This window comes from Callospermophilus lateralis, chromosome 3 (assembly GCF_048772815.1).
Source record: "Callospermophilus lateralis isolate mCalLat2 chromosome 3, mCalLat2.hap1, whole genome shotgun sequence".
Lineage (NCBI taxonomy): Eukaryota > Metazoa > Chordata > Mammalia > Rodentia > Sciuridae > Callospermophilus > Callospermophilus lateralis.
Window position 1 is genome coordinate 25,002,768 of NC_135307.1, and position 18,476 is coordinate 25,021,243.

Here is an 18,476-nt window from a genome sequence, read left to right on the forward strand (position 1 = left end):
ATGTGATGGGTGGCATAGCAGAAAGATCAAGAGCTTATGGTGAGAAGCGGGTTTGAATTTTGGCTTTTAGCACCGTATTACTTCAGTCAATCCATTTAACCTCTCTGGGTTTCAGTGTTTGGATTTGTAAAATAGTAGTAACTTTATTAACTTCAGAGCATGAGAGGATTCAATGAATTCATACATGTAAAGTGTCTGTAAGAGTGCCTGGCACATGGCAGATGTGCTTTTGGTGTTGGTGCACGATCCAAGCAAATCTCTCTCAAAACCCTAACTGGAAGTAGAAATGAACTGCTTGCTGTTTATAAACTCCATTGCTGCTCTGCCTCCTGCCCCGAAATTGCTAAACACAGCAGAGCATTTTAAACGTAACACACAGTAACACACAGCTTCTTTCTCGTATTAATCAGATGTGTTTAAACTAAAGCTGCATTCTTCTCATCTCAGCATGACACTGAGTAAGGTTGGATGGTGGCTTTATAGCATCACAGTGAGCCACTCCTATACATTATGCTGCTTCTCTCTGAGGGAAAAAGAGAAAACCTGGCTTGTGGCTTTGGCAAAGTTATTATGATAGTCAAGAAAATAGACCTATAAAGCATTGGCAGACCTGTGGAACTCAGACAGGTTTAAGATGCACAGTGGTATCTTTAAAGACAGGCGGATCAGAGAATCATGAAATCCTAGTGCTGAGAAACTTTTGGAGAGACTGTCTCACCCAACACTCTCATTGTACAAAGAAGAAAAAAAAAAGGAAGTTTCCCCCACTGTAGGATTAAGGCAGGCAGGCACACAAGTGCACTCACACTACATCCCACACAGGGAACTACAGGTAAAGAAAGAGAATAGGGAAAAAAAGATGAAGATATCATTGAATGTCTAAAACTTAAAAAGATTAACACAATAAAAAGACATAATGTCACATCCAAAGTCCCAGAGTTGGTCAGAAAGAAAACTCAAGAGTAAAATCTAGGACTCAGCACTCTGTTGTCTCTATAAAAATTCTAGTTTTAAATTCAGGCACCACAAAACCAACTCTACAGGTAGTGCATAATTATGTGTTCCTATCTCCTCTGTAACCTTCAAGTCCTAGAAAGTAAAACTATAAAAAATGACCTTAAAAGTCATTCTCTATTTCTAGAGCTAAAGATTTTTGTCCTAAAAAGGACTTGATTCTTCCTAATATAAGCTAGATGAAAATTTTTAGTTTCTGGTGAATAGCGAACATAGAAGTGTTTGAAATGTATACAATTCATTTACTACCAATGGGATCTAATTCTGAATTTCTCAATGGTCTCAGAATATTTCTTGGAGACCTCTCCATTTTTATTTCACAAAATCTCAGACATTCTAACTGGTTTGTTATAATCTCTGATCCCTGGTTAAAATTTGCCTGGCATGGGTTTCTAGCTAAGGAGACACTTATCTTAAGTCATAAGCTGACTGTCATAGGCTGTCTTCTTCTAATGCATGAATAAGAAAATATTCATTAAAGTTTTCTCATCTATATTTCCCACAAAGAAGTAGCAGGTGAATGCAGCAGCCCCTGAAAGACAATATCTATCCACAGATAGAGAAATTGGAAGACCAATTGATGCAGATTTTTTAACCTCAATCTACCACCCAGCAACTTTGCACAAGGTATTTAAAGAGGGCAGCATTGTCACTAAAATATTTCTCATAACATACTTAACCTGTACATAGTGATTTACAAGGTGCAAAGCACAACTTGTTTAAGCTTCCATACAATTCTGTATATCTGCATGGTATTATTATCACTATTCCTAGTTTAAAGATGAAATTCAGTCTTAAATCAAGTGACTTGCCCAGGTTCACAAACCACAAAGATTAAGGTCAGTTTCCTCCATTTGTAAATCCTGTGGTTAATTGGTCTCACCTCACTCAATGCCAATGCCACCCTTTCCATTAGAATTACATTATCATTCCTCTTTTATCCTCATTAACACAAATTCTCATAACTATTTATTTAGAAGTAACTGAACTCAGAAACAAATAAGTTAAAATATTCATTCCTTCACCAAAGAGTTGAAGACCTTGCTTGGAACTTATAATAACCAGAGGTTCATAATTTACAACATATTTCCTCAATAATCTCATCTAAGCATCATGAATCTGTCATGAAGTAGACAAGCTGTCTCCTATTTATATTTTAAGATGAACTTTCATAAGATAAAAAATACAACAGAAAAATAATAAAACTGACACTTTTTAAAGGACATATTTTTTAACTGCCCCCCCCCAAAGTAAGCATTGGTACTTAATCTTTTTTTTCTTTAGTTAAGAATGAAAAGTGAAAAAAAGTTGGTGGTATGTATCTCAGGAAAGGAAAAGAAGAACCTCCAAATGCAAGTCCTAAAGGGACATCAGGGGGAGGGCTGAGAGTCTGACTGAGAGGGCATCAGATCTAGGTAAGGAAGCCCCAGGCAAGGGACATGAGACTGTGTCTGCAGAGATCCATCAACATGCACATGGAGGTCAGAACTCCATCACAGCACATGAACTGAGATAAAATAAACACAATTTTTAACCAAACCTACTGTTGCTGTTTTACCTAGATATATGTAAGTAGGATTTTTCTTCTTGAGGCACCATTTTATAATTTTGAAAAATGCTTCCATAGTCACTGAGTTTTATTTTGCCATTCTAGAGATTTAGAAGAAATTCACTGAATGGTACAGCTTAACTTCTGTCCTAGGGAATGGGTCCCTGGGTCAGGGGAGGGATAATATAGTGTCTCCTCAAAATTCATATGTTGAAGCCCTATACTTTGGTGCCTCAGAATATGACTATATTTGGAGATAGGACTTTTAAGGAGATTATTAAAAGAGCCCTAATCCAATTGGATGTGTGTCCCGGGATACATAAAGACATCAGGAATGCAAGAACACCAAGGAAAGAGAGAACTTTAAGACCCAGTGGGAAAGGGCCATCTGTAAACCAAGGAGACAGGTCGCAGAAGAAACCAAACCTGCTGACACCTTGATCTTGGACGTGCAGCCTTCAGACCTATGACTAAATAAATCTCTCCTATTTAAACCAACCAGCATGTGTTATTTTGTAACTGCAGCACTAGAAAAATAATACTGGGAGGGAAGTGAGAGTCCAAGGTTCACCTTCCCAGACTTGCCTCCCTCCTGGGTCATCCAGGGTCCCAGAAAGGCCAACTCTCCCAGATCTGATAAAGTAATTCACATGTAAAATGAAATACATTACCTCTTCCAGATTCAAAACTGGTATTAAAGGAATAAAGTTCTTACTATGCAATTCTCTCCATCAGCCAGTTTGGTGGAGAGTTTTATTCTCCCCTCTAAAGGAAATTGTTGATTCTCTTCTCCCCTCTCTTCCTGTGATATGGCAGTCCTCACATCAATCCTACACAACCACATGTTAAAAGTCCTAAAGAAATTTACACTAGGGTATTATAATCTTCCCATAAAGGCCTTTCAAGAACAAAATTATCTCCAGCCCCACCACTTGCCAGCAAATTTCAGAGGAAAACAATGCAGATAGAGGACAGAGAGAGAAGGAGAAACCAATTTAATTAATTCATTTCCAAGGCCAAAGATATATAAATCTTATCATTTTATCTGTCAACCAACACTCTGAATCATTCAATGTACCAAATCCCCAGAAGGAAAGCAGAAAGAAAGTAGCTAGAAAGCAGCTGGCTGCCAAAAGAAAGTGCTCAAGAGATCAGAACAGAACAAGCCCCATAGCTGGGAACACTTTGAGGTGGGTCACTATGACAAGGAATGAGACATGGAATTTCTTCCAAGGACTACTGGCTCCTATGCATATGCATGACAACCACCACCACTTCTACCAAGATGGTGTGAGCTAGACTTCTGCCCCCCACTCCCAGATATGCACATACTCTGGGTTCTGAGCAAGAAGCCTTCCTCCAAATTTAGACCACATGTTTTACTTTTAAAGTAAGTTTTCCAAGAGTTCTACATCCTCACCTAGTTCCACCAAATGTCTACATCATCAGGAAGGTTTGTTATTTTGTGGAAGATAAAACTAGAAGGTACACACAATCCTCAGAGAAATCTTTTAAAATGGTAAATATTAAAGCATTTTTCAAGGCAAATGAATACTGGAGTTCCAAAAGGGGAAAAAAAGAATGAGGAAAAACTACACAAAATCCCTTTAGCAAAATGAAGACTGGTAAGCAAATTTTACTATTTATGTGTTCTCTATCACTAAACTACTTAGCCCTTTGATAAACATGGAAATGTGGAAAGTATGGAAACAAAGAATAGATTTAAAGCAGATGATCAAAAATAATCTGAAGGGATATTTTGAATACCATGAGAATGTACATTCCATTTTATAAAGGGAATTTATATTTTATAGTTACATTAATTAACTTGACTTGGTAGGTGGATCCCCACCCTCTCCTTGTACTTTTTAAAATACAGAAGCACTCATGGCTCATAGTGACCCACATACTTCTAAAATGATTTCTAACAGAACACCCAATATCATATTTGGTTCTTGATCCTTTGCAGGTAGGAAGTGCTCAGTGTTAATTGATTGACAGTTGAAGACAGCATGAAGGGCTAGAGGACCTAAGTGAAGGGAATGCACAAAATAAAAAAATTAAAAATTAAAAAAAAAATGGTACTGGATTTCTGTTAGGAAGGAGGTTAATTCTATCCTGAAGCACAATCCTAACTTAAGACTGTTTGGTGAACACCAGGCAGGTGTGATCTTTTTTCTCCCCAACTCACCAAGGAATTCAGCTTCCTCTAGACTGTCCTGGGATAGACTTCAGGCAAATCTATAACATAATCAATTTTCTAAAGATCAGCACCAAGCGTGGGTAACAAAAAGGGTGAAATGCCAGCTATTTGGAGATATTTTTTTTTTTTTTATTTCTTCCACCTGTTTTAGCATGGTGAATCTCATTAATAGGGTGCGATGATGAGGAAGGCAAACCATGGTGATCAACAGCAGCTCTGAGGATTTTTGGCTTTTCAAGGAATTGAGCAACAGGAGCAACAGTACTTTGAAAAACTCTCTCCGAGTCCAAAGAAGGTCCTTGGATTGAAGGATCTAGTTTTAGTTTTATATTGGAATGAAGGACAGACAATAGAAAGCATTGCTTTTGACTGAGGTTGGTGGTAAATCATCAGAAACAACCCTCAGCCTCCTGGTGCTGTGCCTCCTACCACCTCCACCAAGATTTTTCAAAACAATTGTTATTAACTAGGCCTTTGTCTTGGGCTAGGGGGGAGCAAGTGCACTCCAAGAAAGATGGAGAGGTGCATTAGCAAAGCTCTGTGGGGTCTCCTGGTCTTTTTAGTTAGATATGCAAAAGGTCACAGCTGGGATGTGGGAAGGCAGCCAGAGGTTGGGGCATCTTGTTAATTGCTGCTTGTCTTGATTTCAAGCTCAAAAACATTAATTAAATATGCAAGGAGCCTACTTAATATAGATGCATTCACTCTCCAAGCCCCAAATCAATGGGGTAGGACTTACTGAAAGAGGACACTGAGAGTTGAATTCATGAGCTTACTTATCTTAGCCACGCCAGACTCTGGAGTTCACTGCAGCTCTGGTGGATCTGAGGGCCCCTTCTGGGGGTATCTGGCCATTTGCTTAGTTTGTTCTCCTTTTCCATCACACTGAATCTCATCAGTTGCAGGTTAATGAGAAAGAAGACTGAAACCAAGTCAAAAAAGATTTAGAGGATGCTGAGCAACCAATCCTTAAAGAAATCAAGTAACTGCTCAATCCCTTCAGGAGAGGTGGGAGTAGGCAGGGAGAGAGACTGACCCAGGAATCCCAGGGAAGTACTGTTCTGTAAATTCCATCACTTACTAGTAGCTGCCTTTAACTCTTTACATGCTGAACAGAACCCAGCAAGACCATGCCAGCCTATAACCTCTAACTAATGCATAATCTTCATCTCCCTGCTGATCATTTACACTAATTAGCAAAATTTAGCTAATTATCGCTGAGCGTTTCCGTGCTTAATTATGGCTATTAGTAATAGCCTGTCTGGCTTCCCCATCTCCTCTCTCTCTCTCTCTCTCTCTCTCTCTTTTTTTTCCTAACTCTTCCCCCTACCTGTTTCCCCCTTGGGACCCAAGTTTCCATTTCAATGAAATTGATTGGGACCTGTTTTTTTCCTATGTTATTTACTTTATTTTATTCATTTATTTATTTTGAGAGAGACAGAGAGAGTCTATACTAGATCCAGCAGGAGTCTCAGAGAAAACAGTCACCAGATTAGCATCAAGCCTTTGAGTAGTCCCTCCTCCCCATCAAGCCATTCTACCAACCTTACAAGCTCTGAGCTGCTTGAAATAAAATCTAAAGAGAGAAAGAGCCACAGTGTGCATTGACATTTTTCTTAGTGTGCTTCCACTTCACACTACAGATATCACAGTGCAGAAGCTCACAGCTCAGAGACAGTGGAAAGAATCAACTTTGGAACAGGGTTTGCATGCTATAGGTCTTTAAAATAAAAGTAAGGCAGGGACCCCTAGTGTGGTTCCTGCTGATGCTCTCTGAAGGGCTGCCCCTGCAGTCACCCTCTGTGCTTCCTATTCCCTTCATCATCAGAATGGAGTGCATAGTAAACAAATAAGGAAGCTCTTTTCCTAAGAACAGTTTACTACAGCAAGCTCCTACCTTTAACCGCAGACATTACCCTTTTAGAGGCAGCCTGCTCAGAGCTGAATATATTTTTAAGAACCACAGATCTCTTCCTTCCATAGCTATGCAGGAGGGTTGTTCAGAGCAAAACATAGCATACCTGTTTTGATTAGAGGAGACCATTCATTCTGCCTTAACTGAAAGATTATTGCCTAAGTGGTGGAATCAAAGTTACTATCATTTACACTTGGGTGAAGTATAAATGGACAGCCTTACACATATTGCTTCCTCTCTGGCAGCTAGCAATATTAGATGCCCAGTTTTAGTGATCCCTGCTTTCTCAACTAGTTGTGGGCAAACATGAAGTTGCCAAATGGAACAATAATGGCCTCTGGTTATTAATTATATTTTCTGCCTTCTTATACTCGGCTACTCTCCCCTGACCTTTACCACACAGACAACTTTACAGCGATTCAATCAACTTCAGGCTGAAGACTGAATGATGCCTGCTATCTGCTATTTCTCCACAACTAGCACTCAAATGAGACCAGAGAAAGGAAGGGTGAAAGCAAGGTGAATGAATGATTCCTCAATGTGTAGCATAGGGTCTCGTCTGATAAGTTGTGTGTCATCAAAGGGGGTGAGGGCTGCAAAGGAGAGAGGAGTGTTTGTGCAGTTATGCTGGAGGGAGCTAAGGTGAGGAGCACCCTTCCGAGAAGACTGGGCAACGTGAGCCTTTAAGAGAAAGTGGAAATTTTCTTCCCTCATGCACATGCGATGCTTTTTTTTATCATTCTAAATTCAATTTTGTATGCTTTTCCCACCCTTGACACTACTGAAAGACGAGTGGGTTAAGGAATTGCTATGCCCCATTAAAAGGATAAAGAGCAGAGAGACCCACCGTGCCCTCCTCGAAGGGAAACAGGGGAGCGATAGATAGAAATAGGCACTGAGTGATGCTTGCTGCCATGGAAATGGTGCTCGTGCTGAGAGTGAGACCCCGGCGAGGAAGAGGAGGAGGAGGAGGAAGCTACATTAGAGGAACTCCACACAGAGCTGACGATACATCCCCAGAAGAGGGACCAGATTCCAAGCGTCCAGGCCGGCCGGCGGGGAGGGCTCCGTCTCGCGTGGATTCTCAGGTGCATGGTCAACGCACTGGACCACTACAGATGGGCAGTTTCAATTCCAGCCAGTGAAGAATAATGAAGTTCATGATGCCCAGGGGCCCATCATAGTGAGAGGAAGAGTTGCCCGATTTGGGGAAAAGGGAAACAATAAGAGGTTTCAAGAAAACTGATGATGAATCAGTTAAAAAAAAAAAAAAAAAAAGATAAAAGACAAAGCCCCCTTTCCCGGAGCTAAAATTTAGGACGCCAGAGTCCACCCAGGTAAAGCAAACCTCCTAGGGAGCCCCCGCATGCCACACATGTCAGGGGAGGACAGGCGAGGCTTCCTCCTGTTCTCTAGGCACCTTGGGTCTGATGACTTAACTGCACACTCCGAGAAGCCACACGGCAAAGGTGGAAACGAAGAAAGAGGAGGAAGCGGCAGGCGACCCAAGTAGATTCAAGCTAGTTTATCCCAACATCCAAGGAGTTTGAACATTTTTTTTTTCCTCTTTCGACTTCCATCAGATGCAATGCAGAACTGCCAGGCAAAAGGGGGCTGCAGGTGGAAGAGTTCTCCTGTTCCTGAGAGTCTCGGCGGCGGAAGGGCGCGGAGGCAGTTAACCCTGCGCTTTCTGGAGGAGCGCCACGGAGCAGCCGCCTGCTTCCAGGGTTCCCAACTGGATGAAAAGAAGACAGCAGCAGCAGCAGCAGCCAGAGGAAGAGAACAAGAAGGACTGGAGGGAAAGAAGAGCGCGGAGCAGCCACCCAAACCAATGAGGCACAAGGCGGAGGGAGGTGGGTGGGCGCAATCAGGGCAAGCGCTAGAGGAGGTGCCCTGCAGGCGGCAGAGGTGGCCTGAAAGGCGGGCGGGCTCCTGCAAAGTGCGCTGAACAGGGAGGCACAGGTGAAGTGAAGCGAGGAGTTGGGGAACCAAATTCACAAATGGGCAAGTCATATGCAAATAGCGCACTCCTGAGAGCAAATCAGTGCAGCCCGAGCGCTCTGCCGAGGGACTGGCTGGCTCGGAGGAGGGAGGGGCCCGAGCGACCCGGAATCCCGGCCCTCCCCATTCAAGTACACGCTCCTACACGCCCGCTAGCCTCCCGCGCACTCTGCACGCCCTTCTCTCACTCTGTTCCCGCCCGGTTGTGTGTGTGGGGGGAGGTGTGTGTGCGCGCGCGCTCCTTCGCAAGTGTGAGTGAGACCCACAAGACTGACACTGCATCTTCCTTTATCACCCTTCCCCTGCTCCTCTGCCAGGCACTTGCAACCAAACTCGCTCGGTTAAGGCGCCTTTTACAATTTTAGAAGAAAAATTCAGGCAGTGGCTAAGGCCGAAGTGGCCCCAAACGGAAGTAAAAATAATCCCCTTAAGTCACCAGGACCGCCTAGCTGCTACAGGCTACTAGGGCACAGGCTGGCTCCTCCCCGCCTGGCGGCCAGCTGGGGCAGCCACTTTTCAAGCGTGAGTCTCTGGACCAAGATACTCAAGATCCCACCTGCAGGTTGAAAGGAAGGAATCTGGTGTCCAGGTTCTCAAAATGAAGGTGATGGGGTAGCCCTAGCCCAAGGACTTTAGAGTGAAGGGGTCAGAGACTGGGGACCCGTTGATACAAGAAGTAGACTTTCACCCAGATGGACACGAAGCTCTTGGAATTCAGGACTTAAGGGTGAGCGCTGGAGCTGGCAGTGCTTGTCAAAAAACTTCAGGAGGGGCGAGGGTCCTAGGTCTGCGGGTGGAAGAGGGATGACTGGTCTGTCCTGGATCTGTCACGGATGTACTGCCCCACGTGGGTGAATTATCTCCAGGTTCTGGGCACCAAATAGAGCACGGTGTTTGCATCAAGGCTGAACCTGCAGAGTCCCAGTGGCAGCGCTTGTGCTGGCCATCTGTGATTCCAGGATGGAGCAATGATATTCTGGACCAGGTGGCTTTCACCTCTCCACAAGGCATACTGAGTGAGAGAAGCAAACCGAAGGACAACCGTGCCTGGACTGGCGCTTTTCTACTTGGTCCTTGCTAGCTTTGACTTTCACCTAAGTACTCATCTTGATTCAAACTTCATTAAGTTTACAGGGAGGTAGGGATGTAGGCTGAGGAATTGATACTTGCTAGATACATCATATCCACTATATTTAGGTGGCATCTTTAAAAAGATGCTTATAGCACCTATTATATATTCCTGTTCTCTTTTCACCTCCCTCCCATGATAAAAAACAGGCATTAAGGCAATCTTATGCATCTTGGGACACCCCACAGAGATGTTAAGGAAGTAGCTTTATATCTCTCCAATATATCAAGATACCAAAATCTACAAGTGATTTTTCCTCAAGGTCAAATATCAAGTCCATTTCAGAATTTATGGTTGTGTCTTGGCAAGCTGGTTCTGAAGTTGGTGTTCTCCTAAATCTCCATGCTGCCCACATAAATGCTGCACTGTCATCCTAACTGCCCTGGCTCTCAGCTCTAGAGTGATTCAGGATGCACAGTCTTCCAGGGAGGTGTCCCTCTGACAAGGTCTCTCATGTCTGTAGGTGGAGACTTACACACTCAATGTCTTAAATAAGCAACACATATTCAGTAACATCACAGCAAGGTGGGGGTGGTATATGGACATTCAAATGTAAGTTTCCTCCTCTTTAAAGTGTGGATAATTCCTCCCTCCTTAGGTGGTTGGAGATTTTTAAATGAGATCATATATATATATATGATCTCATTTAAAAAAATATATATATATACCATATATATATATATATATATATATATATGGCATAGCACCTGACAAATAAAAACAGTACTCTTTATTCATTAGGAAAATAACCTGAAGCTTCAAGAAGGTTAAGAACACGTTTAGGGTCTTATACTGTTATTGGTAAAGTCATTAAAAAAACTTTAATATACTAAATATTCTTTTTTTTAAGGCACATTACAGTTCCCATTCAACTCAACTGCTTTTTGATTTAGCGCCCCCAAAGGGTTCCCACTGCACTTGGAACTCGCTCTGATTCTATGTCATGGCCTTAAAGAGACCTACATGGCAGGCTTCTGCCTAATTCTGCAGCTCCATCTTCCCCCAGACTAGATCCTCTAGTTGCCCAGACCTTCTTTCCGCTGATTTAATGTACCTAGCTCTTTTCCAGCCCAAGGCCTTTATGGTATTGCTGGTCCATCTCATCTGGAAAGTCCCCCCCCCCATATTTTCATGTGATCAGTGCATGCCACCTTCTCAGAGGTCCTCTCTGGCCCTCAGTGCAATTAGCCACTGCCACTCCAGAAGGGCATTCTGCCCCTTTACTCTGTTTAGTTTCCTTCATGGCATCACAACATTCTGAAATTGTTTTACCTGGATATTTATTCAGGGTCTATCTCCTTTAAAAGATGGCAAAAATTATGTTAAGTGAGATCAGCCAGACTCAGAGAGACAGGGTTATACGTTTTCTCTCCTGTGTGGAAACTAAGGAGAAAACAGGGAAAACAAAGGATTTCTTAGAAATAGAAGGAAGACCAAAAAGGTGAAGGAGGGGACTGGAGAGATACTGTGGATTATGACTGATCTAATTATGTTTTCTGCTTGTACAAATATGTTACCATGAAACCCAATGTTCTGTGTAGGTATTACATACAAATTAAAAAAAAAAAATGATGGTAAGCTCCTTGATGGCTGGGCCTTTTTCTCATTCTCCCCTACATCCTCTGTGTGGTGGACAATGGGTAGCACATAGTAGGAGCTTAATGAATGAATAAATCCAATGAACCAATTGCCAACCTCATAGTCACATGTACTTAAACTGTTTCATGGACCCATTTATCTGCCTTTAGTGACACTGATCCCCAGAGGCAAGCTCTCCAAAATTGATATGCAGGACACCTACCTACTTGATGCTTTTCTTCTTTACTAAATTGGTCTGGGCATTGGAGATTCTGTTTTGACTTCATCCCACGGAAGCATGGGAAGCTTAGAGGCCCTTCCAATTAATTCTCTGCTAAATAATAAAGGGAAAATAAATCCTTAATGCAGTATAAAATCTGCAAATGCTGCTGGTGTGTCACAGTTGGAACTATTCATTTTACTTGTCATACTTATAATTTATTTACTTACTTTCCACAAAATGTCAAAAGAAGTAGGTGTGAGTTCCAGAAAGTCAGATTCCAAGTGTGGACACAGCTGAATACTGAGACCAATCAGAGGACAAATACAAAACTGGTTTATTTTACTTTTTCCACTCTGAAAAAACTAACCCATAATTATCCTGATAAACTGCATGTCTTATTAATGTTTTCATATGCCCTCTGTCCCTCCCTCTATTCAACCCATTCCTATTTAGAGTTCATTTCTAATTCCCGTTCTTCTCAGGTCTATTAGAGTTTACATTCAACTGACATTTTAAATATATTTTTTTCGAGATTTTTATCTCCAGTGATACCTCCTAAATACTGCCTACAGCTAGAATCAGAAACTGCCCTCAGTCTTCCTGAGTTCTCTTCTCTAGTGGGACCCTTCAGTGACAACACTTGGGGATCAAGTGAGCAGCTACAGGATAAACATGAGAGTCCACTTTTAAAATAGAAGAGAAGCAGATTTAGAAACGTTATGCTCTGCACAGATTTAGTTGAAAAGCATAAATAATTTCACAGGAACATGCAGGCTGTGCCCCACTTGAACAAACCCCTGTGAAATCCAAACCAGACTCTTTGAAACCTTAAATTTCTGAATGAAATGCAGATTGTAAAAACTCACATAGCTGCATCGACTAGGTCAATAACTGGGTTTCTCTGTTACTTCAGACTTCAGAATTTGGCATCAGAGACTTCCTTTTTTTTTTCTTTTAATCTCCCTATTTTCTCCTCTGGGGAGAGTATCCCAAGGTAAAGTATGAGAATCTTTACCCTCTGCTTCTTTGCCTTGTTTTGTTCTCTGCCTCAGCTATAAAAGTAGCCTAAAGAATCTTGGCTTCTAAAATAAGCCTCGTGATGCACTTAAGTGTGTCAGGCGTCAGGAACCTAATGCAAAGACGCCCTGTCCGTCATCTCTCACAAAACATTCTATCTCTGCACATGGCTCTTCTCACTTGGACAGGCACTGACTTGCCACTTTGCTGTCAGCAGGAGATACCTGTCAAGTTCATCATTGCAGACACATTTAATAGGACTGCACAGACCCAGGAAGGACAGAAAGCCTGGGACGGTCTGTTCACCTAAGCCCTTAGATGAGTACCCTCTTTCCAAAATTAAAGATTAGAAAAAGAGAAATCCTTACTTTCTCTTTCTATGCAGGGATCCAAAAGGCAGTTTAGGGGGAGAAGATCAAAAAAAAAAAAAAAAAAAAAACACACACACACACACACAACAACTAAACTCTCATAATGTGGAATGAAATAAAAGTCCTGAAAAAATACAGGTGACTGTTAACACGACTATAAATATATCCATGAGTTCCAGTGACACTATAAAACAGTCAAACTTTGCTTTATTATGTCAGTAGATTTATTTATAGCCACATAATTCATCCTTCTCCTCATTTATTTAAGAAAGCCGTCTTACAAAAAAGCAGATTTTGATTATATTTTCCATTGGGGGATATAAAAGAGAAGCTTGATTCTTCTAAACATTATTCCTACATGGATTTGATTTGTTTAAGAAAGGGACAATGTCATCTGTGTATTGTTTTGTTGTTTAGAGAATGCATATATTGCTTCTCTTTTTTTTAACTTATTCTTCTTATAAAACATCCATAGTTATTCCCTTGTCCTCCTTGTGGTTGAAATAGGAATATCAGCAGTTTGAATATTAAGAAAAATCTCTGCAAGAGATTTTCCAAACCTTTTGAGTTTGATCAGTTGGGTTGGGATAGTTATTGCATTAGAATTTTTATACATTTCTTCAAGGACAAGAAAAATGTGAAATGTTCCTTAACCAGGTTCCTTTGAAGTCCAAGGTAAATTATTTTAATACAGAAGTGTTTTTTTTTTCTTTCACTCAAAGACAGAGCTCAATTAGTTCCTCATAGAAATTTACACCCCTGTTAGTCTCTACTAAGCTTAACATTGGATATCAGAGATCTAAACTATCCATCCTCAGCACCATGACAAATTTCTCTTCAATTTTGAAGAGTCAAATAAAATGGATTATTGTTGTATAATAATATAAAGAATAATTGCATTTATATATTTATAGGATAACTTATCTAATTGAGGATTTAAAGAACATGTTAAGGGCTTATTATGATTTAGATCTTGGATTCTGGTGCTCTACTGCCTAGGTTCAAATCCTGATTCTACTAGTCCCTTTGTACTTTAGCTTTTTCATTATAACAGAAATAATCATGCTGTCTATCTAGCAGGTTTTTTTTTGTCAGGATTTAAACAACTATCACATGCAAAGTGCACATAAATAGTGCCTGGAATATAATAAATAAATGTGAGTAATAATTATTGTAATTATTATGTTATCATTATGATTATCCTTTTTTTCCCAGATGACTTATTTAGAGTTATCCCTGCAGATGGTATTCTCTTCTTATTTATACAGATATCCGGGAGAATGATTAAAGACAAAGCTCCCTCAGCAATTCCAAAGCAGAGCATGGAAAAGCTACCCACCTCACTGGATTCTCTTTGCTCATCTTCTATGGGAGAGGGAACAGCTTCCTCTTATTCTCATCACAAGTATCCTTCAATCCAATGTCAAAACAAAAGCAATTGGTTCCAGAACCAGAAAATGCCAACTACCAAAACTCAGCATTGTTTTATAATTGTTTTTCAGAGTAGAGTGGAACTCTCAGGATCCCAGTCTGCTTTGGGATCTGAAAAGGCCTGCTGGTTACTTCTCCTTTCTATCTCTTCCTTTTCTCTCTTTCTTGTCTTAAAAAATAAATTCTAAGGATTAGCCTTCCCTCCTGGATGATGCCTTCCACATCCTTACTAATTTCCATTGGCTTTTTAGGAGTCCATCATTTTTAAACAGTTTTTTTAAAATACTTTTTTAATATTTATTTTTTAGTTGTAGTTGGACACAATATCTTTATTTTATTTATTTTTATGTGGTTCTGAGGATCAAACCCGGGGCCCCGCCGCACGTGCTAGGCGAGTGCTCTACTACTGAGCCACAATACCAGCCCCAAAACAGTTTTTAAAAATTATCAAGAATATACTTCTGAATTAGTACTGATTCACTCTCTCCATGAACAGTCTATTTAGGCTTACTGTGGGCAACACACTGGGTGAATTCCAGGAGACCAAGTGATGAAAAAGAGATTTCAGGCCTTAGGAAATAAATGTTCTAGTGGAGGAAAACCCCATTTAACCTACTCCCAAACAAACCATAAATCCCATCCATATATACAGCTTCCCAGAAACAATATGTGATAGAATAAAGTTTTTTTAAAAAGCACATGGAATAGAGATGGAATTAATCTGCCATAGGAAAGGAAGGAATGCACAGACAAAATGACATGTGAGTTGAGTGTCAGAGGACCGGAGTTCAAATCCTGGGTCCACAGCTCCCTGCTGTATGTTCTTGGGCAACTTACCTTCAAGTCTGAACATGTTTCTTCAAGAGTGTGATAATGGATAGTACTTAAATCGTGGGATAGTTTTGAGGATACAATAAAAAAGTATATTTGAAAAAAAGACTAATCTATTGATGTTCACTATGACTGTGAACCAGGCCTTGAATACTTCCAAATAGGGAAAGAGAAACATACCCACTTTCCTTTTTTCACTTGACTTGAGTGTGAGAGCATGAGAAACTTAAGAAGGGGTCAATGTTTACTTTCAGTGCAAAAGAAAAATTTCATGGAATAAAGGAAAACAAAGAAAGACAAGGAAGAGAAAGAGTAAGGAAAGTGAGGAGAAGAGTGGGGGGAAGTGCTTCATAAGTTGAAAGCCATTCTTTATTTCTAATGCCTGGATTTCCATACTCAGAGGTGTTAAAAAGATCCCATAATTAATTTAAAAAATTAAATTATGGCATACCTAGGAGTTTACCTTTGCTTCATTTATTCCACATAGTTGTATTTCAGATACTAAAATACCTATTGGATCCAATTTCACAAGACTTGTTTAATTGTAGAAATAACCTAATTCAAGCTTTCACCATTCAAGTTTCTACCTCACTCACTATTCATGAAGTGTATACACTCTAAGGTAGAGGGAGAGGTCTAAAATTATCTCTTTCTCCTTGATATCATATGGTCTTAAATTCACCTAACAGAGAAATCTGGAATGGGAGGGGAATTAAAGTTCTCAAATAGAAGGTACAAAGTATTATCTAAGCAGTTTCAGATATGTTTGCAAGATGGGTAATAAGGGCATTTCTCATTGGTACTAAGAATTTAACACTTTTCAAAACTGATGGTCAAGTCAGGGGGTGCTGACATATGAGTTTATTTCAAAAGTAGGAACAATAGGCTGGTATTAGAACAGACGATGAAACAACATTAAGATAACATTTTAGATTGATGATATCCATGTCTGTAAAATCTACCACCTCAAATCTGGACAGGCAGAATTAGTTGGTCTTTTCTGTCTTACTAAACACTGTTCTCTTAACACTTGTCACATTCTGTTTTCATTGGTTGGTTTATATCTGGGGGCCCCCTACATGATTGATAGAGAAATTATATAGGGAGCCAGGATCTGTTCCTAAGGCCAGACAACTTGAGCTCAAATTCACTATTCTTTAGCTGTGTGACCTGGGACAAGTTGCCTACTTTCTTCTCATAGACAAGATGCACATGATAATATCCTGCATCCTAAACTTATGACCAGTACCAGGACCAAAAGAGATATTAAATGGGAGGTTTGTGGAATAGTATTGGGATGTATTTAATGGATTTCTTCTACCCCTAGGAGTAGGAGGGGGACTTCAAATTATGCAAGCATTACTTTAAGAAGAAAACTTTTACAACATTTGGAGCCTGTACAAAATCAGAAGGGATGACTTGCAAGGCAGTGAGCTCTCTGTCACAGGAAATGTTCAAGCAGTAGATTCCAATTGTAATGCAATCTGCTGTCATGTATTTAAAAAATAAAATCAATTAAAAAAAAAAACCTCTGAAGTGAGAATAGGGTATATAACTTCTAAATTTCCTTTTAAATTTAAGATTATGTGATTAATTAAATTTTCTTTTGAAATTTCTCTTTTTCTTTTACTTTTACATTTACTCAAATGCTGTCTCTTTGGCTTATTTTGAAATCCAAACACAAATCCTGGATGTTGCAAAGATTATAACCTGCCCCCATTTATTGAAACTGCATGCACTGTGGCTAGAGAACTTAGACTTCTGTAAAATTAAAATTAAGCATTATTGCTCTAGAACTTCATTTTTCATTATTGCATGCAGTACAAGTTATCTCTAGACATATTAACAATTTCACATTTCTATTTAAATACCAAAACTCTTTTTTTCCTACTAGCAACACCTACACAACTGCTGTTCTTGTGATCTAAGAGGGCAGTTTTCACTGGTGAAGAGTTCATTTCTATGGGAAGAATATGATGGCTTGCTTACCCTATTGTCCCCTACCACTCTACAGGAAATCCTAGTGGATTAAAAATAAATTAAAATGAATCACTTTAAATAAATACATGTAGCTTGAGTATCCTGGGACAGAAAGCGAACTTCTTTGTTCTTGCTAACCAGCACAAGGCTATCCCTCCCCAGTTGCTGATACAGACAAGAAGTAGAACTACCATACCCTGAAATCAATATTCAAAGTAATGTATTTGGCAAATGATAACCAAAAGAAAAATTATATGGAAATGTTATTATCAAACAAAATGAACCTTTCTACAAAGCATCATTACATCCTCAAGAAAACAATCAGTCTAGGAGATACAACAGTACTGGATCTGTATGCAACCAATAATACAGCCTCGAGATATATAAAATCCAAAATGATATATTGAAAAGAGAAAAGACAAAGCCATGATAAAAAAAAACCCTAAAATATATGCTCCCTTGGAATTTTGGTACTTTGATCACTGCTCATTCTCTAGGATGTAGAATAATGCTTAACATGATAAGTGTGTATTAAAATTTGTTGAACAAATTTATTCTATTCTCTTTAAAACTAATAAGTTGGAAAATAAGTAACAAGGCCATAACTATTTTAAATAGCATAAATAGTGGATAGAAAACTTCCAGTCCCATCCATTCAAGGACCCATGGAAAATAAGGCAAAAAGGATAAATACTGAGGGCTGGAGATGTGGCTCAAGCGGTAGCGCGCTTGCCTGGCATGCGTGCGGCCCGGGTTCGATCCTCAGCACCACATACAAACAAAGATGTTGTGTCCGCCGAGAACTAAAAAAATAAATAAATATTAGAAATTTCTCTGTCTCTCTCTCCCTCCCCCACTCTCTCTCTCTCCCACTCTCTCTTAAAAAAAAAAAAAGGACAAATACTGAGCAATCAATAATTGCATTTGAGATCATCTGCCTACAATGAGTACCAGTTTAAGTCTGTTACAAAAAAAAAAAAAATCCCACAAAATTTGTAATCAAAAAACTAAATGACAACTAACGAAATGAGATGCTATCTTTCTCTTGAATATAAATTCATATGTGCTTATAAAACAATTCTGTGCCCTTAATTATCATTCTCAGTATACAATGGAATATTATAGTGATATTTCTGGAAAGGATCCTAGAACCTAATTATTCTCTCATTCTCTTTTTTTGTTTTCCTGTAACTATGTTCCTCACAGGTTCCTCTCAATACATGCAAAACTACTT

The 18,476-nt window shown here is 39.9% G+C and overlaps 1 protein-coding gene across 14 annotated transcripts in view; it reads right to left on the reverse strand.

Moving 5' to 3' along the window:
- Nrxn3 (neurexin 3) overlaps positions 1-18,476 on the reverse strand; it is a 1,468,922-nt gene that overhangs the window by 506,247 nt on the left and 944,199 nt on the right. For 5 of the 14 annotated variants that reach the window (XM_076848060.2, XM_076848064.2, XM_076848063.2 and 2 more), the window contains exon 1: positions 7,529-7,775. The exons of the other annotated variants lie outside the window; for them this stretch is intronic. In XM_076848060.2, coding sequence (XP_076704175.1) covers positions 7,529-7,775 — 247 coding nt within the window. Of the gene's footprint in view, positions 1-7,528; positions 7,776-18,476 lie in introns of those variants that run through there. 14 annotated transcript variants of the gene reach the window in all.